Source organism: Diceros bicornis, chromosome 14, assembly GCF_020826845.1.
Source record: "Diceros bicornis minor isolate mBicDic1 chromosome 14, mDicBic1.mat.cur, whole genome shotgun sequence".
NCBI lineage: Eukaryota > Metazoa > Chordata > Mammalia > Perissodactyla > Rhinocerotidae > Diceros > Diceros bicornis.
In genome coordinates, this window is record NC_080753.1 from 34404513 (window position 1) to 34425232 (window position 20720).

The 20720-nt window shown below is 49.7% G+C and overlaps 2 protein-coding genes across 10 annotated transcripts; both read left to right on the forward strand.

Annotated features, from left to right (window-relative positions):
- The first annotated feature begins 243 nt into the window (after nucleotides 1–243).
- On the forward strand, nucleotides 244–15030 carry MDC1 (mediator of DNA damage checkpoint 1). Of its 9 annotated transcripts, XM_058554878.1 has the most exons (15): nucleotides 1002–1420; nucleotides 3153–3291; nucleotides 4097–4477; nucleotides 4563–4638; nucleotides 4811–6270; nucleotides 6801–6866; nucleotides 7016–7108; nucleotides 7728–8519; nucleotides 8625–8668; nucleotides 9436–11676; nucleotides 11758–11871; nucleotides 11999–12181; nucleotides 12410–12535; nucleotides 12646–12756; nucleotides 14271–15030. In XM_058554878.1, the coding sequence occupies exons 1-15, from the start codon at nucleotides 1418–1420 to the stop codon at nucleotides 14436–14438; spliced, it is 5997 nt and encodes a 1998-aa protein (XP_058410861.1). In that variant the 5' UTR covers nucleotides 1002–1417; the 3' UTR covers nucleotides 14439–15030. The 9 variants fall into 9 exon arrangements, with proteins under 9 accessions (XP_058410852.1, XP_058410851.1, XP_058410853.1 ...); XM_058554868.1 differs by lacking the exons at nucleotides 11999–12181; nucleotides 12410–12535; nucleotides 12646–12756; nucleotides 14271–15030 and adding an exon at nucleotides 725–819 and having other exon boundaries at nucleotides 1240–1420; nucleotides 9436–11785; XM_058554869.1 differs by lacking the exons at nucleotides 1002–1420; nucleotides 11999–12181; nucleotides 12410–12535; nucleotides 12646–12756; nucleotides 14271–15030 and adding an exon at nucleotides 244–415 and having other exon boundaries at nucleotides 9436–11785.
- Nucleotides 15031–17690: 2660 nt separating this feature from the next.
- Nucleotides 17691–20676, forward strand: NRM (nurim). Its single transcript, XM_058554882.1, has 4 exons — nucleotides 17691–17840; nucleotides 18416–18612; nucleotides 19230–19406; nucleotides 19762–20676. Exons 1-4 carry the CDS (start codon nucleotides 17708–17710, stop codon nucleotides 20041–20043), a joined length of 789 nt encoding a protein of 262 aa, XP_058410865.1. The 5' UTR covers nucleotides 17691–17707; the 3' UTR covers nucleotides 20044–20676.
- Nucleotides 20677–20720: the final 44 nt, after the last annotated feature.

The window sequence follows — 20720 nt, forward strand, 5'->3', positions numbered from 1 at the left end:
GTTACTATCCTCTTCTGTCTTAGTATGAGATGATGAAATAAATGGTTTTATCATTCTTCTTTAACCCCTTGAAAGACCTCGGTCAGCCTTTAAGATGGTTAGCAAAATAGTTCTTTCTGTTCGCCTAGGGATCTTTGCTTTAGGAAAATGACCTCAAAATGTCTATCAGGGATGTATTCTCAAGGAGGAAATGACATGACTTCTACTAAACAAGCCAAATCAAAAAGAAATGAACTTCCATTGCAATGAGGAGTCCTCAAGCGCCACGCCTACGGGCAGTTCTCCAAACTGCAGCCTCCGGCCACGACTGCAACCCGCAACCCGTTTTCACTTCTCATGAGTCAGCGGACACCATGTCTGGGAGGACTGAGGAAGGGCGCTCTGGCCGCACTAGACGCATCGGGCGACGACTATGGTAAGTCCCTCTATCCGCGCCGGCAACCAGACTCTGTGGTCGCGGTTTGGAAATCTGCGCGGGAAGTGGGCGGTGGGTGGTGAGGCGGTAGTGGGTTGTCCCTCGCAACTGCCCAATCGGAGTGCGCGATTCTGAGCGCGGAGGGCGGCCTCTGCTTACCGCCTCGCACAACGGATCTCAAGCCCCTGAGAGAAGCCGCCCCTTTGAGCGGTGAGGGGGCTGGGCGGGGATGGGGGCGGGGCTATGGATGTGCGTCCGCGTTGGATATTTGATCAATCGGCCTGCCGCAGGACTGTGAAAGACAGCGGCGGGAGCCAATCAGAGAATCGGCTCCCTCCGGGCGCGAGCAGTCGCGCCACCGGCCCGCGGCCGTTACTGGTGGCGCGCGCGGGGACTCAAAGTAGGTGAGTTCTGGGGGGCCTTGCCCACAGCTCCCCGGGTGCCATCTTGGTTCTCCTGGAGGGCGGGAGGGGCGTGCCTTGGGTGCGACTGGGCGGAGGAGATTTGGAAGTTTGCTTCTCGGATTATAATATTCATCTTTACTTGACGCCCCTCCCCGAGTTTAGGTATGAAGACACAGGGAGACGTTAGGCCAGGAGGGAACCCACTGGGATGGGGATCAAAGATGGTGGCCCATTGGATTGGAGCCAAGGGTCATGGGCACCCGCTGAGTTCGCCAGTCTTAATGACGGAGTTGGTACTATCTCCAAGGAGGCGTCCCACTTTCCCTTCCTGTCAACAGTTTCCCTCTAGGGTGGCATCTTGCTAAGTGAGTTCCGTCCCTGCTATTTTGAGTTTTCATCTTTCATTTGTTCTTTCATCAGGAGGGCAGGGTGAATTTTATGTTTCGTTCATGAATATATCCTGAATACTTCGAACGGTACCAGGTGCACAATGACTACTCTTGAAGGAATATGATGGACCCCAGGGGAAAAGACACTTCTGCTGGTCCAGTTCTCGAAGGGATGTGTGAAGGCAGAAAGGGAAAGTAACGGTTACAATATGGTGAGAAGTGTTAGGATAGTTTCAAGTCCTTTCACCATTGTGGAACACGTACGATACACCAGGAACACCAGAAAGCAGGCAAGACTCCAGGAAGGGCTTTGCTAAGGAAGTGACATTTGAACTGAATTGTAAAAGATGGGTAGGAGTTAGACCAGAAAACTAGGAGCAAAGGGCCAAGGAGCTGGATAAGGCATGCAGATGTGGGGGACAACAGGAACAGTGTGTTCAGAGAGTAGGGAGAAGATTCATGTGGTTGAACCATAGGCTTGAGGGGAGGCATACATTGCAGGACATGAAGTTCAGATCATAGAGGGTCTTGCTAAGGAGTTTAGATTTTATGTTATCCTGTGGGCATGGAAAGCCATCAAAGAATATTAAACAGGGGCTGGCCCGGTAGCATAGTGGTTAAGGTGCTCTACTTCGGTGGCCCTGGGTTTGTGGGTTCGGATCCCGGGTGCGGACATACGCACTGCTCATCAAGCCATGCTGTGGCAGGCGTCCCACAAATAAAATAGAGGAAGATTGGCACAGATGTTAGCTCAGGGACCATCTTCCTCAAGCATGAAGAGAAAGATTGGCAACAGATGTTAGCTCAGGGCCAATCTTCCTCACCAAAAAAATATGTGTATGTATTAAACAGGGGAGGGACATGTGGGTGATCTTGGGCATTTTCCTTAACCCATCTATGTTGCAGTTTCTTTATCTGAGAAATAGAAGTTAATAATAACACTTTGTAGGGTTCTTGTGATGATTAAATGAGTCAGTCCATGCAAAGTAACTAGAACAGTGCTTGACACGTAGCAAGCATCTATATATGTCAGCTATTATGATTCTTTGCAGTTAGTCTGATCACACTGAGATGGTCTGGTAAAGGGTAAAAAGCATGGGCTTTGCAGCCAGAAGCACCTTTATTCCTGTCCTTTCCACTTACCTGCTGTTATCTGCAGCAAATTACTTAATATTTTAGCCTTAGATTCCTAAATGCCTGCCTCATATCATTACCATGCCTGACACGTAACACCATGCCTGACAGATAGTTGATGCTTGGCAAAAGTTAGCTCCCTTTAAAATGGTGTATTTCAAACTATGGGTTGCAACCCAATAGTGGATAGTGAAATCAATTTAGTGGGTTGCAAATCAGCATTTGAAAAATAGAGAATAGGGCTGGCCCCGTGGCGTAGCAGGTAAGTGTGCTGGCTCTGCTTCTGGCGGCCCAGGTTCGGATCTCAGGCACACACCAACGCACCGCTTGTCAGGCCATGCTGTGGCGGCGTCCCATATAAAGTGGAGGAAGATAGGCACAGATGTTAGCCCAGGGCCAGTCTTCCTCAGCAAAAACAGGAGGATTGGCATGGATGTTAGCTCAGGGCTGATCTTCCTCACACACAAAAAACAAAAAATTAAAAAAATTAAAAATAGAGAACAGAAAAAAATAGAATGAAGCTATCAGTGTGTTGTATATAGTAAGGCTAGGCAGTTTTTCTCAAAACATTTGTCTGTATAAATAAGCACGTGTGTTTGTATATATTTGGGACCTTATGATATTTATTTCTTATTCTGTATCGTGGTCAAAAATATTTTTTAAATGCTTCAGAAAGATAACCACGGAATGATCGGCGGAAAGAGAAGCATGAACCTCCATAACTATCCAGGTTTACCCCGGTTATCAGTCTTCTCTCTGAGGCTGTGTGTGTGAACCAATAATAGAGATGATGATGTGTTTCCTTCCCAGATTATGGAGGACACTCAGGCTATTGACTGGGAGGCTGAAGAAGAGGAGGAGACAGAGAGACCCAGTGAATCCTTGGGGTGTAACTTGGCGCCCGTAGGGCGACTGCATATCTTCAGTAGTGCCTATGGACCAGAAAAAGGTCAGAGGGTATTGGATGCTGAAGTACTGGTATAGGCCTCTTATTTTTGTAAGGAAGTAGTAGGAGGTTTGCAGGAGGCTTATATATGTTTCAAGGAGATGTGAAAAAATTCTTTTACTGGCAATGGAGAACAGGGGGCTGATTGAGTTAATTGCTCCAGGCAAGTGCCCTGGACTCACCGGAGGTGATTTTACTTTGCTAGAAAATTAAGAGATTCAAATAAAAATCCAGTGTGGTCTGGAAATGGATGGTAGTGATGGTTGCACAACAATGTGAATATACTTAATGCCACTGAACTGTACACTTAGAAATGGTTAGGGCCAGCCCCGTGGCGTAGCGGTTAAGTGCGCAGGCTCAGCTGCTGGCTGCCCGGGTTTGGATCCCGGGCGCGCACCATTGCACCGCTTGTCAGGCCATGCTGTGGCGGCGTCCCATGTAAAGTGGAGGAAGATAGGCACAGATGTTAGCCCAGGGCCAGTCTTCCTCAGCAAAAACAGGAGGATTGGCATGGATGTTAGCTCAGGGCTGATCTTCCTCACAAAAAAAAAAAAAAAAAAGAAATGGTTAAAATGGTAAACCTTATGTATATTTTATCACAATAGAAAAAAATCCCGTGTGGAGGATGAGGTATTGACTATGAATAATATGTTACATATATTCTTCAATATCTAGATGTCCTGGGGCCTTTTATTTGTCTAATGCATGTGGGGACCTTGTGTGAGTAGTGGGGTACTTAACAGGAACATTTTCCTAATAGTAGGCCAAGATTCTGGCCTTGGAATCTATCTGCCTCTCTGATTCTTAGATTTCCCACTCTACCTCGGGAAGAATGTGGTAGGCCGAATGCCTGATTGCTCTGTGGCCCTGCCTTTTCCATCCATCTCCAAACAACATGCAGTGATTGAAATCCTGGCCCAGGACAAGGCACCTGTCCTCCGGGATTGTGGGAGCCTCAATGGGACTCAAATCCTGAGGCCTCCTAAGGTCCTAAGCCCTGGAGTGAGTCATCGTCTGAGAGACCAGGAGTTGATTCTCTTTGCTGACTTGCCCTGCCAGTACCATCGCCTGGATGTCCCCCTGCCTTTTGTCTCCCGGGGCCCTCTAACTGTAGAGGAGACACCCAGGGTACAGGGAGGAGCTCATCCCCAGGGGCTCCTGTTGGCTGAGGACTCAGAGGAGGAAGTAGGTAAGTGTGTGTATTGGGTGGGTGGGTGAGGAGACGGGGATGGTGAGTGTGAAACTGTCAACTTACTCCTTTCTACTCTCGACAGATCCTCTTTCTGAAAGGCATGTGGTGAAAGAACCAAGGACTACATCTTCCTCTTTGGCAACAGTAGTTCCGGAGAGGTGAGTGCCGAAGGGCCAGACACCTGAGTCTTCAGAAGGAGGAACCAGGGACTGGAAGATTCATCTCTAAGAGATAATGATCATGAAAGTAGGGGTTGGGGAACAGTTGAGTGGAGTATCCCTTCTTGGGAAATAGATTCTATAGACTGTTTCTCTTCTCTTCCCTTCACAGTGATGAAGAGGGGCCTTCCCTAGCCCCGGGTGGCCCTGGGCCACCTTTTGCCTTCAACTTGGACAGTGACACAGATGAGGAAGAAAGTCAGCAACCAGCAGCAGGGGAGCCCTCCTCAGCTGCCATGAGAGGTGCCATTGCAGAGACAGAACAGCCTAAAGCAACCACAACTGAAATCCAACTTGAAAAGGATCAGTGTTCAGTGAAGGAAAGGGACAATGACACAAAAGTCAAGAGGGATGCAAGGAATGGGGTAGTTCCAGCTGGGGTGATTCTGGAGAGGAGCCAATCTGCTGAGGAGGACAGTGACACAGACGTGGATGATGAGAGCAGATCTCCAGGAAGGCCAGCTGAGGTCCATTTGGAAAGGGCCCAGCCTTGGGGCTTCATAGAGAGTGATACCGATGTGGAAGAAGAGGGGATCCCCGCTACCCCAGCTGTAGTTCCTATGAAGAAGAGGCAAATCTTCCATGGAGATGATGCAAAGAGTCCTGGGGCACCTGGCTTGGCACATCTGCAGGAGAGCCCAGCTGGTAGTGATACAGATGTGGAGGAGGGTGAGGCCCTACTAACGGTCCCTCTGGAGAGAAGCCAAGCCCCCATGGTGATCGACAGCAATACAGATGACGAGGAAGAAGTCTCAGCAGCACTCACTTTGGCACGTCTGAAAGAGAGCCGAGCTCTTACCTGGAACAGAGGTACAGCTATGGAAGAGGACAAAGCCCAACCTGTCATGCTTCTGGAGCGAAGCCAAACCTCTGCCGAGAGAGACAGTGACACCGATGTGGAGGAAGAGGAGCTCCCAGTGGAAAAGAGAGGAATTGTCCCCAAGGATCACACAGATGGGGCACATTCAGAAAAGAGCCAACCTCCTCTTGGGGACAGTGATAGAGAGATGGAGGAAGATAAGAGCTCACCTGCAGTCCACCTGGAGAGAAGCCAAGCCTCTGCCACACTGGATGTCAACACACAAGTGAAGGAGGAAGTCCCACCAGGGCCAGATGTTACACTTCTGGAGAAGCATCAGGTACCTGTGGCATGGACAAATCAAACAGATGTGGAAGCAGAAGGGGGCCCAGCAAAGCTGCCTATGGTGCGTCTAGAGGAAGTCCAGCCTCCTCCAGTTGGGGACTGTGAGGTCACATCCTTAAGAGCCTCAGCAGTGACAGATGTAAGAAAGAGCCAGCTTCTCACAGGAGGGGATACTGGGACAGAGTGTACTGTGGCTGTTCTTAAGCAGGAGAGAGCTCTTGAGGCGGGGGCCCAGGGTGGGTCACCTGTGGCATTAGTGGAGCAGGGCCTTCTCCCTGTCTCAAGGGAGAACCTAACAGATCTGGTGGTGGACACAGGCACTCCAGGAGAACCCATTCAGCCACAGAGAGAGGGAGCCCAGACGCCCACAGAAGGGGAGAGAGAACCACATGTGGATGGGGCCAAGGACTCTGGAGATGACCGTGATGGTAAGTGCTGGCCTTCCTTCCTCTCTTGACCTCTAAAAGAAAGAATACTTATAGGGTGGCTTAGTCCTTTCAAGCTGCTATAACAAAGTTCCATAGCCTGGGTGGCTTATAAACAATAGAAATTTATTTCTCATGGTTCTGAAGGCTGGGAAGTCCAAGATCAAGGTGCCAGCATATTCAGTATCTGGTGAGGGCCCTCTTCCGTGTTCATAGAGAGTCATCTTCTTGCTGTATCCTCACATGGCAGAAGGGCACAAAGGAACTCTCTTGGGGTCTCTTTTATAAGAACAGTAATCCCGTTCATAAGGGCTTCCCCCTCATGACCTAATCACCTCCCAGAGGCCCCAGCTCTGAAAACCATCACTTTGGGGGTTAAGTTTCAACATAAGAATTTGTGGGAGGACACAAACATTCAGTCTATTGCATAGGGGTTGGGGTTGGGGTTGGGGAGAGAATAGTAGAGAAAAAGTAAGGAGTTATGGGTCAGATATGATTTTTTTCTTATCTATCTTGTATTCCTCCCCCACCAGATTCTGAAGATTTAGACCTGCAAGCTACCCAGTGTTTTGTGGCGAGAGAGGGTCAGAGCCTGGCAGGTGAGGACACCTGTGTCTGATGGGAGCTGGGAGATTAGGCTGGTGGTCCTTGAAAGGTGTGAAAGCTGGTGTGGTCAGGGCAGGAGACCAGGAATGGGACCCTGGAGTTGTGTGGAGGAGCTGTGCTTAGGCCATCTTTTCTTGTGCAGCACTCCAGAGCATGGAGGATGAACCCACCCAGGCCTTCCTGTTAACTCTACCCCAAGAGCCTGGCCCTTCCCATTGCAGCTTCCAGGCCGAAGGTATAAGAAACTGTCCCCTCCTCTGTGCCCTGACTGGGCATCCTTCTTTTCTCCCTCTACACGTTTCTTTCATATTCTTTGACTCTTTTGCTGATATTTCTCCAACTCATCAGAAAAAAATGCCATATTAAGGGGCCAGCCTGGTGGTGTAGTGATTAAGTTCACGTGCTCCACTTCGGTGTCCCGGGGTTCATAGGTTCAGATCCCAGGCACGGACCTACGTACCACTTATCAAGCCATGCTGTGGCAGGCGTCCCACATATAAGATAGAGGAAGATGGGCAGAGATGTTAGCTCATGGCCAATCTTCCTCAGCAAAAAGAGGAAGATTGGCAATGGATGTTAGCTCAAGGCCAATCTTCCTCACCAAAAAAAAAAAGCCATATTAAATCAGACCCGTAGAGCAACTAGTCTAGCATCGTTTTTAAAGAGGCTACCAAGAAAGCTTTTATATGAAGGTATGGTCTTACTTTTTGAGACAAACATTAAATGTTATGACTATCCTCCTTATTCCAGCTTTCCTTTAATAACCGATTTAGATTTATTATTCATGGATTTATCTTAAACCTTTCTCAACCTTTTCAACCCTTATCCCTCTCTCTTTCTGACTCTACTTCCAGGTGCCCTGGATGAGCTATGGGAGGTCTTGGCTACACAGCCATACTGTCCAAGAGAGTCTGAGTCCTCTGAGACCCAGCCCGTTGCTGCCCACCTTGAGGCCCATGGATCTTGCCTCTCTCCACCTAGGGCAACACCAGGAGAACAGCATCCAGAGAGCCCAGTTCATGCAGAGCCACTGGGGATTCAAGGCAGAGAGATGCAAACTGTGGAGAAAGACATGGGTACACCAAGAGAAACAGCAGAGAGGGTGACCCCTGAGAGAGGGCCATTGGAGAGGGCAACCAAGAAACTGCCACTAGAAGGGGAGAGAGAAAATGTGATAGGAGAGGAAGAATTAACCAGAGGGATACAGGACAGTGAACAAAAGCAGGTGTTAGCTAGAGACACTCAGAGACAAGATTCTGACGAAAAGGTGACAAGTCCCGAAAGGAATATGGAGAGTTTGAAGGTAGAAATTGAGACACCCGAGGAAATACAAGAGAAAGAGAGAGAAAAGCAGACTCTTGCAAGAGAAATATTTGAGAGAGAAGCAGAGAAACTAGTACCAGAGAGAGTGTGTGAGGCAGGTGGGTTAGAAGTCAAGGTATCCAAAGTGATACTAGAGAGAGGCCCTCAAGGAGGGGAGCCGGAGAGAGGGAGCCAGGACCAGAAAGGGAAGGCCTCCAGTCCAACACCAGAGCCTGCGGTGGGGGCGGGGGGCCTTCAGGGACTTGCTGCAGCCACGGTAGCTTCTGGGAGCCAATCAGGTGGAGGAAGGGGAGTCCCAGTGAGCCCCAGGAGGCAGGAGAGAGGTAAGTGAAGGCAGAGGGGCACTCAGGGTGGTACATAGCCCTCATCACCCACTAAGTAACGGACTGCTTAGACCTCAGCCGCACTTGTCTTTACCTTCTGTCTAGGCCACTTGAATTGCGAGATGCCACCTGCTGAGAAGGCTTCCAGGGTGAGAGCTGCTTTCTCTACCTCTCCCTCCTCCACAAGGATCTCCACATCCCCTCCTCTGCTCTTCCCCTGACCATACTTTAATCTACTCCCTTCCCCATCTTCTCACTTTTCTGCCATTCTCACTGCTCCTTAGTTGGCTTCTATACCTTTACCCCTGGCACCTGTTGTTTTCCATATCTGTTTCCCAAGTTCTATCTCCCTCTACCTGACTCAGAAAGAAAGTCCCTTCCTTTCTTCCTATCCCTTCCCTCTTTCCCCCAACCATCTTCTTCATTACCGTTATCCATGTATGGAGAACACCATACTGGTGTTATGGGGAGAGATCCCTGGGAAAGAGGACTGCTTCCTCCCCAGGAAGTTCTCAGTCTAATGGAAGAGGGGTCACAGACGGAAATGCCAGTGAGCGTACTCTAACCACGAACAAGTATCAAGAACAGTATCGGGGCCGGCCAGGTGGCGCAAGCAGTTAAGTGCGTGCGCTCCACTGCGGCGGCCCCGGGTTTGCCAGTTCGGATCCCGGGTGCGCACCGAGGCACTGCTTGGCAAGCCATGCTGTGGCGGCGTCCCATATAAAGTGGAGGAAGATGGGCACGGATGTTAGCCTAAGGCCAGTCTTCCTCAGGGGAAAAAAAAAAAAAGAGGAGGATTGGCAGATGTTAGCACAGGGCTGATCTTCCTCACACACACACACAAAAAAAAACAGTATCCAAGTCCTTTCTCTTCTCTCTGCCTCTTCCTCCCTCACTTTCTTCTCTTTCTCCCCAGGGTGATCAGGAATCCCCAGATGCTTTTCTGCCTCCTGCGGTGCCTGAAGCCTCGGTCCCACTCCAAAACCCCCTCACCTCTCAGAGCCGAAAGCAAAATGGGAGTCAGGGAACCCCAGAGATTCCTTCCACAGAGCTGGAGCCTCTCCACTCAAAACCCAAAGTCAGTCCCCAGGGGTCCTCCAGGTTGACACCCTCTCCAGTTTCTTCTATAGCCCCTGAGTCCCACCCTACCACCCCAACAGACCAGCCTGTCAGCCCTGAGCCCACATCTCGGGCCACTCGGAGCAGAACACGTAGGTCTTCTGAAATGACCCCTGCACCAGTTGTCCCCACAGCGCCGGAGCTGCAATCTTCCACCTCCAAAGACCAGCCTGTCACCCCTAAGCTCACATCTCGGACTCGGGGCAGGACACATAGGTCCTCTGTCAAGACCCCTGAACCAGTTGTCCCCACAGCTCCTGAGCTCCAGCCTTCCACCTCTAAAGAACAGCCTGTCACCCCTGAGCCCACATCTCGGGGCAGGACACATAGATCTTCTGTCAAGGCCCCTGAGCCAGTTGTCCCCACAGCTCCTGAGCTGCAACCTTCCACCTCCAAAGACCAATCTATTATCCCCACACCTACATCTCGGGCCACTCGGGGCAGGACACATAGGTCCTCTGTCAAGACCCCTGAACCAGTTGTCCCCATAGCCCCTGAGCTCCAGCCTCCTACCCCCACAGACCAACCTGTCACCGTTGAGCTCACATCTCGGGCCACTCGGGGCAGGACGCATAGATCCTCTGTCAAGACCCCTGAACCAATTGTCCCCACAGCCCCTGAGCTCCAGCCTTCTACCCCCACAGACCAACCTGTCACAATTGAGCTCACATCTCAGGCCAGAACACATAGGTCCTCTGTCAAGATCCCTGAACAAGTTGTCCCCACAGCCCCTGAGTTCCAGCCTCCTACCCCCACAGACCAACCTGTCACAGTTGAGCTCACATCTCGGGCCACTCGGAGCAGAACACATAAGGTCTCTGTCAAGACTCCTGAACCAATTGTCCCCACAGCCCCTGAGCTCCAGCCTCCAACCTCCAAAGACCAGTCTGGCATCTTCACATCCACATCTCGGGCCACTCGAGGAAGGACACATAGGTCTTCTGTCAAGACCCCTGAACCAATTGTCCCCACAACCCCTGAACTCCAGCCTTCCACCTCCAAAGACCAGTCTGTCACCACTGAGCCCACATCTGGGGCCACTCAAGGCAGGACACATAGGTCTTCTGTCAAGACCCCCAAACCAATTGTTCCCACAGCCTCAGAGCTCCAGCCTTCCACCCCTACAGACCAACCTGTTACCCCCAAACCCACATCCCGGGCCACTCGGGGCAGAACACATAGATTTGCTGTCAAGACTTCCGAACCAACTGTCCCCACAGCCCCAGAGCTCCAACCTTCCACCCCCACAGACCAACCTGTCGCCTCCAAACCCACATCTCAGGGCAGGACACATAGGTCTTCTGTCAAGACCCCCGAACCAATTGTCCCCACAGCCCCTGAGCTCCAGCCTTCCACCCCCAGAGACCAACCTGTTACCCCTGAGCCCACAACTCCAGCCACTCGGGGCAGGACACATAGGTCCTCTGTCAAGACCCCCCAACCAATTGAACCCACAGCCCCTGACCTTGAACCTCCCTCCCCCACAGACCAGCCTGTCACCCCCAAAGCCATAGCTCAGAGTGGTCAGAGCAGGACACTAAGGTCTTCTACAATAAGGGCTATGCCGGTTCCTACCACTCCTGAATTCCAGTCTCCTGTCCCCACAGACCAACCTATTCCCCCTGAGCCCATCCCTCAAGCCAGTCGCACCAGGAGGCCAAGGGCCACTAGGAAGCATGGGTCTCTTACAGCTCCCATTGTCCATGAACCCTGCTCTGCACCCCCGGAACCTAACTCAAGGAAACAAAGACAAAGAATAGTGAGAGCAGCTGAGTCCCTTAGAACCATTCCTGAGCCTGCCTTTGCCCAGCTTCCTGAGGCACCCACGCATGCTTCCCAGATCCAAAAGGTAGAGGCAGCAGGTACATCTGGGTTCACTCCAGAGCCCCAGCCTAAGGCCTCTCAAAGCCGCAAGAGACCTTTAGCTACCCTAGACTTATCCCCACTTCAAAAACGGCTCCCAAGAGGGAAGGTCCCCCAGAAGACAGCATTCCTCAAGGAAGAGCAAGAAGATCCCACAGAGAGGCCAGGGAAGAAGGTGAGGAGAGGGCTGGGGCCATGAAGCTAGGAAAGGGCTTGGGGGCTCAGAAATTCCCACCAAGGTCTTTCTCAATCCCAGGATGTAGTGATTCCAGAACCAGGCAAGAGAAAGAGAGACCAAGCAGAGGAAGAGGGAATACCAAGCCACAGCCTCCGACGGACCAAACCTAACCAAGAGTCCACAGCCCCCAAAGTAGGAGAGAAAGGGCGTGGGGCTTTCAAGGGAGACGTGGGAGGATGGGAGGAGACCGAGGGGATTTTGGAGACGGGCGCTGACGTCATGGGTTGCTGTGACCAGCTCAGGCTAACTCCCTCCACAGGTGCTCTTCACAGGAGTGGTGGATGCTCGAGGAGAGCGGGCTGTGCTGGCCCTGGGCGGAAGTCTGGCCAGCTCCGTGGCAGAGGCTTCTCACCTGGTGACTGATCGAATCCACCGGACAGTCAAGTTCCTGTGTGCCCTGGGGCGGGGGATCCCCATCCTCTCCCTGGACTGGCTACACCAGGTGAGAGGTCAGGAGATGGTGACAGACCAGTAGTGATAGTGACCAGAGATGACTGCTCACATATGCTCTAGAAAGTGGTGGGAGGAAAACGGGGCACAGGAAACAAGGGAGGTTAGTGAGGCAGAAAGCTTAACTCAAGAAACATTTTGCGAGCTCCCTACAAATACCAGGCAGAAGAGCTGGGTGAGGGGCTGGGCTGAGCTTTGATGCTGATTGCTATGTCCCTAGTCCCGCAAGGCTGGTTGCTTCTTGCCCCCGGATGAGTATGTGGTGACTGATCCTGAGCAGGAGGAGAACTTTGGCTTCAGCCTTCGGGATGCTCTGAGCCGAGCTCGGGAGCGAAGGCTGCTGGAGGTGAGAGGCTATGTTCTGCCCCATGTTTCAGCCCTTCCTCCAGAGGTTTCCCAATGGTCCATGGCGTCTCAGTGCATACATCTACTGCTTCACCATTTTCTTCCTCTTAGGGCTATGAGATTCATGTGACCCCTGGAGTCCAGCCACCTCCACCTCAGATGGGAGAGATCATCAGCTGCTGTGGAGGCACTGTCCTACCCAGCATGCCCCGGTCCTATAAGGTATGGGTGCTATGTTCTGGATCTGGGGAGTTGGCCAGAATGGGAAAAGGTTGGAGGACAAAATGGAAGTACAGATGGGAACACAGAGTAGTGTGAGGGTGGAGGGAAGACCTATGGTACAGAAAGGGATAGGAATGAGAAAGAGGCCTGCTGATATCAAATGGACTTATTTTTATTTTATATTTAAGAAATTTTCAAATATACACAAAAGGAGAGAGGATAATGCAGTGAACCTGCATATACCAGTCACTCAGATTCAACAGGTTAATTTAGATTTTGCTACATTTGCTCTATCTATCCCTTTTTTTTTTCTTTCATTTTCTTTGCCGAGGTATTTGATTTTTTTTTTTATTTTTATTTTTTGTGAGGAAGATCAGCCCTGAACTAACATCCATGCTAATCCTCCTCTTTTTTTTTTTTTTTTTTTGTTTGCTGAGGAAGACCAGCTCTGAGCTAACATCTATTGCCAATCCTCCTCCTTTTTTTTTTTCCCCCAAAGCCCCAGTAAATAGTTGTATGTCACAGTTGCACATCCCTCTAGTTGCTGTATGTGGAATGCGGCCTCAGCATGGCTGGAGAAGCGGTGCGTTGGTGCGCGCCCAGGATCTGAACCCGGGCCGCCAGTAGTGGAGCGGGTGCATTTAACCGCTAAGCCATGGGGCTGGCCCTGCTGAGGTATTTTATAGGAAAACTGCAAACATCATGTTATTTCCTCCTACATACTTGAAGTATACATCTCTAAGAAATATGTACATTTTCTCACATAATCACAATGCTGTTATTGATGCATAACAAAATGAACAATAGTTTCTTGGTCATTTTCTCATACTCCATGAATCAAATTTCTCCAGTTGTCTGAAAATGTGTTTTTACAATTTAAATCAGGATTCAAACCAGGTCCATATATTGCCACAATTGTTATATCTCTTAATTCTCTTTTACTGCAGAGCATCCCCCCACCAACCCAACCTTTTTTCTGCCATTGACTTCCTACAGAAACTAGGTCAGTTGTCCTTTATTGTTTTTTATTTTTTTGCTGAGGAAGATTTGCTCTGAGCTGACATCTGCTGCCAATCTTCTTTTTGTATGTGAGCCACTACCACAGCATGGCCACTGACAGACAAGTGGTGTAGGTCCACACCTGGGAACTGAACCAGGGTCACTGAAGCAGAGCACGCCAAACTTAACCGTTAGGCCACCAGGGCTGGCCCTCAGTTGTCCTTTAGAATGTTCTACAGTCTGGATTTTTCTGTTTGCTCCCTTGTTGTATCCTTTATCTTGTTCTTTTATCTTCTATATTTACTGTAAATTGTAGTTAATTTTAAAGGCTTGAATAAATTCAGGTTCGGCTTTTCTGGCAAGAGTATTTCATAGACAGTGCAGTGTGCTCCATCTGGCTTCATAGCAGGAGGTACAATTTCAGGGATGCAAAGACTGATTCATGGGTCTTGAACCTATTTCTAGGATTCTTTTTCACCCCTGATTTTCTGTCTTTGCTCTCTGTCTTTCTCCAGCCTCAGAGAGTTGTGATCACATGCTCCCAGGACTTCCCTCGATGTTCCATTCCATCTCGGGTCGGGCTGCCCATCCTCTCACCTGAGTTCCTGCTGACAGGAGTGCTGAAGCAGGAAGCCAAGCCAGAGGCCTTTGTCCTCTCCGCTTTGGAAATGTCATCCACCTGAAAACCCCACCCCATTCCTTCCCAGACCAATAAATAAAATGTTAGAAGATATTTAGAAGAAAGAACTTAGGGCTGTAGAAAGGATTGGGATGTATTGATCTGATTTGTCTTGGAATATGGGTGGGACCAAAAAGGCTTATGGGTAAAGAGAAAGATAGATTGGGAGCCACAGATTTTCTTAAATGACCTTTTAAAATTGGCTAATCCCATGCTCAGATATCTTGAGCAGCTCTCATCTTTACTTAGTCTGATGTGCTTATTGCTTTGTGGCACACATGGTGTCCTGCCTCCCATTTGGAAGCCATCTCTCTTCCTCTTTTCTTGCTGGGATTCTCTCTTGTCCTCCGAAAGATAGTGGAAACAATTTTAGTGTCAGGAACTTGAAGGGATGCTTGGAGTGAGTAAGCGTGAGGGTGGAGTTATGGAATGCTACTAAAATGTCGTCTTCTCCTCTGGCCCCATCTTGTTAGAAGCGCCCTTTAGCTTTGACTTTGAGCAAATCTCTGCACTTTTCTGGCCTGCTATTCCAGTCTTTATAAAATTAGAGTTTAGACTTATCCTCTGTGATAAATAAATATTCACTTTGTGCCTTATGGTGTAGTGCAGTTTTTTTTAATGTAACATTTCTTAAATTTAAATTTTAAAAGTTGGTTGATTACAAGGATGTGGAGAAATTGGATCCTTATACACTGCTGGTGGGAATGTAAAATGGTTTGGCAGTTGTGGAAAATAGCTTCACAGTTTCTCAAAAGTTAAACATAGAATTACCAAGTGATCCAGCAATTCCATTCGTAGATATACATCTGAAACAAGTAAAACAGATGTTCAGATAAATACTTGTACAGGAATGTTCATGTCGACGCTTTTCATAAGAACCAAAAGATGGAAGCAACACAAATGTTCGTCAAGGGATAAATGGATAAACAAATTGTGACATATCCATACAATGGAATATTATTCAGCTATAAAAGGGGATGAAGTACTAACTCATGCTGCAGTGTTTTGAGGATGAATCTCAAAAGCATTATGCTAAGTGAAAGAAGCCAGACACAAAAAGTCACATTGGATGATTCCATTTATATGAAATACCCAGAATAGGTAAATCCATAGAAACAGAGTAGATTGCTGGTTGCCAGGGGCTAAGGGGAGGGGAAAATAAGAAGTGATTGCTTAATAGGTACAGCGTTTTATTTTGGGGTGATGAAAATGCTTTGAAACTAGATAGAGGTTATGTTTGCACACATTATGAATGTACTAAATGCCACTGGACTGTTTTCTTTAAAATAGTTAATTTTATGTTATGTAAACTCCACTTCAATAAAAAAGATGCTTGATTAGTTTTGTGCGCTTCTCTGCAAGTTATACTTAAGTTTGCAGACTTTTGGTATAGTAGAAAGAGCACGAGCTTTGCCAAACACTATGCTGACTTTTAAATATACCTAAAATCTCATAATACATATTAAGCACAGCCATTGTGGGTGTTCACATGGTAGGGCCCAAATAAATACTCTTCTCATACAACTCAAAGCCTTGTACTGTGTGAAAGTCCGTGTCCTTGAGGTCCACAGGATTTCTTAACAGTACCTGCTGTCTCGATAGCTCCATTTAGTACTCACATGCACTCCCACTTTGTGACTGGTACCATTTAAGTGCCCCAATTTAAACTTCTAGAGAGTAGAGATCTTTTCTTACAATGAATCCCACAGCTTGTAGCACATTGTGTAATAAATGTCTCTATCAGTCAGGGACCTAGCAGGAAATGATGGTACAGTCAAATTAGGATAATTGGGGGAGAGTTTAATAAAGTGAAAATTACAAAGAAGTAGGTAGAGCATAGAGAAATCATGAAGAATATTGCAGTACCCCAGTACCCACAGCTCTGTTGTGACCACCTCTAAGCCCAAAAGCTTAAGAGGGAGCAGTTATGTAGAAAGGGCTCTCTCAATAAAAGCTGTGATCTTCATTGATGTAGTCCGTTCAGGACAACTTCCTGAAGCAGAAAGCCGGGTGGAGAATGAATCTGGAGGAAAAACATAAGATGCCTGGTGCAGTATACAATAGTGTTGATTCAGAGGAGGGTGGGAGTACTGAGCCTCGGGGAGGGAGGAGAAGGAATGTAGAGCCTATGGGATGCTACTTGGCGATTTTCTCATCCCTGAGCCCATGGGACTAGCAGTTTCCCTTAATTCTCATCTTGGGAAATTTTCTTTATTTCTTTGGGCCTATGTTTTCTTCTATCCATAAGTTGAGGGAATTAGCTGTCTTAAGGTCCCTACTGTGGTCAAAGCTACTGTGACTAGGTTCTTAGCTACATGATCTTTAATTCTGATGGAGAAAACCTTACTTTTACTTTGCATTTTAGATATGAATGTTAGTCTACAGGTATGATAAACAGGCCTGTAGGGAAAATATGTTAAGACAAAAGATCTTAGTGGTTTCTGACTAATAAGCAGAATCAAACTAATGAAGTTGCGAGTCAAGTCATAGATAGTTAATTACCACAAGTTTGGATAAAATTAACCTACTGCAAAGTTTACAACTGTAGTAAAGCTTTCTAGCACAAATATTTTAACATATTTTTACTCTCTTGGTTACAAATCAACAGCCTTGGGCATTATTAGAACAAATGTTTCAATGTTACAACAGAGAAGTTCTCTGCCCTTCTTACTAATAACTCAACTTTATAATAAGTTACAGAATATGCATTAATTTATTTTGTGGCAAAATAGTCACTCTTTTTTTAATCTAATAAAATGTACTAGGTGATTCAGAGCTTTGGTTTCTCAGCTGAGTTAACAGTCTTCCGTTCTCTCATCGTTCGTTATTAAAGTGTTAACCGAGGCTTTGTAACCTCTGACTCTGGTTATGTTGTCTAGCCAAAGCTGTTAAACAAAAAGGGGCTCATAAGGCTCTGTTTCCTGCAAGAGAGAAACTGTATTCATTTTAGAGAGGAAAACTAGCCGAGCTGCGATTCGACCCACGTGGGTGGCAGCAGAGTCGCTGCCCTTTTCAGCTCTCCGTCGGAATTCTAACACCCCCTCTGTGACGCGAGAACTGCAGGCTCAGGAAGGCCTGAGCCTTCCTGAGTAGGGGTATAGGCCCTGCGGCCTGGTGGGAGAAACCGCGCGCGGCGGCCGGAAACCGGGGCGTCGGCCCGCAAGAGCCCCGCCCTCCTGGGCAGGATCCCAGGCGGGAGGCGGGGCCGGGGGCGGGGCCTGCGGCAGCGGGAATCCCGAGCCCGCCCCTTGCCCCACCCCTCGGTTTCTCGCCATGGCCCCTGCACTGCTTCTGGTCCCTGCTGCCCTCGCCTCTTTCATCCTGGCCTTTGGCACTGGAGTGGAGTTCGTGCGCTTCACCTCCCTTCGGCCACTTCTTGGAGGGATCCCGGAGTCTGGTGGTCCGGGTGAGCGGGAGGGGTCGAGAATGAGCTCTAGGGTAGGGAGGTGGGGCCGGAGACGAGTGAGCGGGGCGGGGCTTGGAGACAAATGACAGGGGAAGTCCGGAGAGGGAACTAGAACCGTGAAAGCCACCGAGAAGCGGCCGGGGAGACCAGAGGGCTAAATTAGGAGCTCAGGGATTAGCGGTTTGGAGAGGCGGGAGAGTGAAGACTCAGGGGGAGGGAAAGGGCGATAAGCAGAGTATTCTAAGGAAAGTGCTTTGTAGAGAGGACTATGGAGAGGAGAATGTTAAAAACAGGGAGCATTTGGAGAACCGAAATAAGAGGGGCAATCCAATGGTAGCCTTTCCAGCCATGCCTTTGTGACTACCCAACATGAATCCTCTTCCCCAGCTCTGAAGGAGACCTGAAGAAGAGGGAAGAAACAGGGAATGGAAAAGCGAGGTGGGGAAAGCCTGGAGAGGAAGCATTAAGGCTCTTGAAAGCATTAAGGGACATGGCCTGAGGCCCCAAGAGATGAGGGTAGGAAGTGTTTCCCACCGTCTTCCTGATCTTTTGTCCCTTTCTCCAACTCCCCCTAGATGCCCGCCAAGGATGGCTGGCTGCCCTGCAGGACCACAGCATCCTTGCCTCCCTGGCTTGGGATCTGGGGCTCCTGCTACTATTTGTGGGGCAGCACAGCCTCATGGCAACTGAGACAGTGAAGGCGTGGATGTCCCGGTACTTTGGGGTCCTTCAGAGGTCACTGTATGTGGCATGCACTGCCCTGGCCTTGCAGGTATGAGGCTCTGGCAGCTGAGTCCCCAAGGGAAACAGAGTATGTGGGAAGGATGCCCTAGGTTGGAGGGGCAAGGATCTTAGGCTTCTGATAAAATGTGGGTTTAGGAGAACTGAGGGTGTTAGGACACTAATCTCAGCTTCCATTCCTCCACAGCACACATTCTACTTTTTATCAAGAAGGGTGTACTGCTTGTCATTCCCCAAGCACAATATGTGCATTCTCACCTTTGCAACTTTGTTCATGTTGTCCTGCTTGAGATCCCCTTGTTAACTCCTCTTTGGTCCTGCCCTTTCTTCAAAACCACTTCCCTAGGTCTCAAGAGAAGGCTTCCCACTTAGTACCTGTTTTCTCATTGGGTGCTTGGCATAGGCTACTTTGTGTACCTATCTGGTCACCCCCATCTGTTCTGTAAATCATCTGAGTAGAGACAGGTCATCCTTACCTCCTTAGAACCCCACCCAGCACCCTCCACATGGTGGATGTTTGTTGGTGAGGCTCATGGTAGAGGTGGGGAGAGCTGCAGGCCACCCTGGGGTGGGGGTGGCAGGCAGCATCTGGGTCTAGGTCTCTCGAGGGTGAGCTGCTGGGATACCCAGTCCCTCATCCTTCCCCAGCTGGTGATGCGGTACTGGGAACCTGTACCCAGAGGCCCCGTGTTGTGGGAGGCTCGGGCTGAGCCATGGGCCACCTGGGTGCCCCTCCTCTGCTTTGTGCTCCACGTCATCTCCTGGCTCCTCATCTTCAGCATCCTTCTCGTCTTTGACTACGCTGAGCTCATGGGCCTCAAACAGGTGAGGCTCCCAGATCCCTACCTGAGACCTCTGATCGTTTCTAGAACACCTCTTTCCCTTCCAATGATTTCCTTCCTCCTCCTCCCATGCTCTTCCACCTTCCTCTTGCTTTCAACTTCCTCACTTCTCTTTCTTATAAGACAGTCACCCCTCAGCCCTCCCTCAAAGGCCAGAAGCTATGGGCCTCCCAGGCTTGGGGAAGGTTCATGAACCAGAGATGAGGGTCAGGGGCCCAAGTCTCAGAAGGGTGGTTCCTGGGCCTGACTTATAGGAGGGTGCCTGGAAGGGGAGGAAAGAGGCGGCTAAGTTGCAAAAAGGGCTTGACTCCATTTCTAAGCTGTTCCCCCTCTCGTAGGTGTACTACCATGTGCTGGGGCTGGGCGAGCCTCTGGCCCTGAAGTCTCCCCGGGCTCTGAGACTCTTCTCCCACCTGCGTCACCCAGTGTGCGTGGAGCTGCTGACAGTTCTGTGGGTGGTCCCCACCCTGGGCACTGACCGCCTCCTCCTTGCTCTCCTCCTTACCGTCTACCTGGGCTTGGCTCACGGACTTGACCAGCAAGACCTCCACTACCTCCGGGCCCAGCTGCAAAGAAAACTCCGCTTGCTCTCCCGGCCCCAGGATGCGGAGGCCGAATGAGGAGCTAACCCTGGTTCCAAGCCCTGTATTTCCTCTCCCTGTGGAATTCCAAATCCCTTAACATCCAGGCCCTGGCTGCTTCAGACCAGAGGCCCAAATCTATGAACTGAAAGGGGCTGTCCCTTCCTCTGGTTAAGACTCCACTCCCTGAGTCCCGCTCCATACCCTAAATTCTGAGTTTCCGCCACTGGACTCCAAGGTCCATTTCTCACCAGCCAGGAAGAAGGGTTAGGAAACTTACCTGTCTCCTCACAGTTTAGGTCTTAAACCACCCCCCTGCCTCCCGCCCCCCCTTAACAACCTCCTCACAAGGAGAAGGGTCTGGCCTGACCAGTCCCCTGGCACTATTACTGCCTCTGCGCCTCAGGGATCCCCTTATCCACGTCTTGCTTCCCTAGGAGCTCGACCCGGGTCTGCAAGTTTGATGGTGGTGTCCGCCCCTTCAGGCTCCATGCCTTGCATCTCAGGGCGGCCCCACTGGGTGGCTTCTCCACCTCCTTAGGCCCCGCCTCTGGGCTCCGTCCTCAACCTAGTTGAGGATGCTCCCCCTCTTAATTCGGGTGACTAAGGGCTCCCTGTTCTCCAGAGGAACACGCGCTTCAGGAAAATAAAATTGAGCCTGGTTTTTCTCCACATGGCATGCAGTCTGTCAGTGTCTCTCAAGCTTCAGGGCTGAG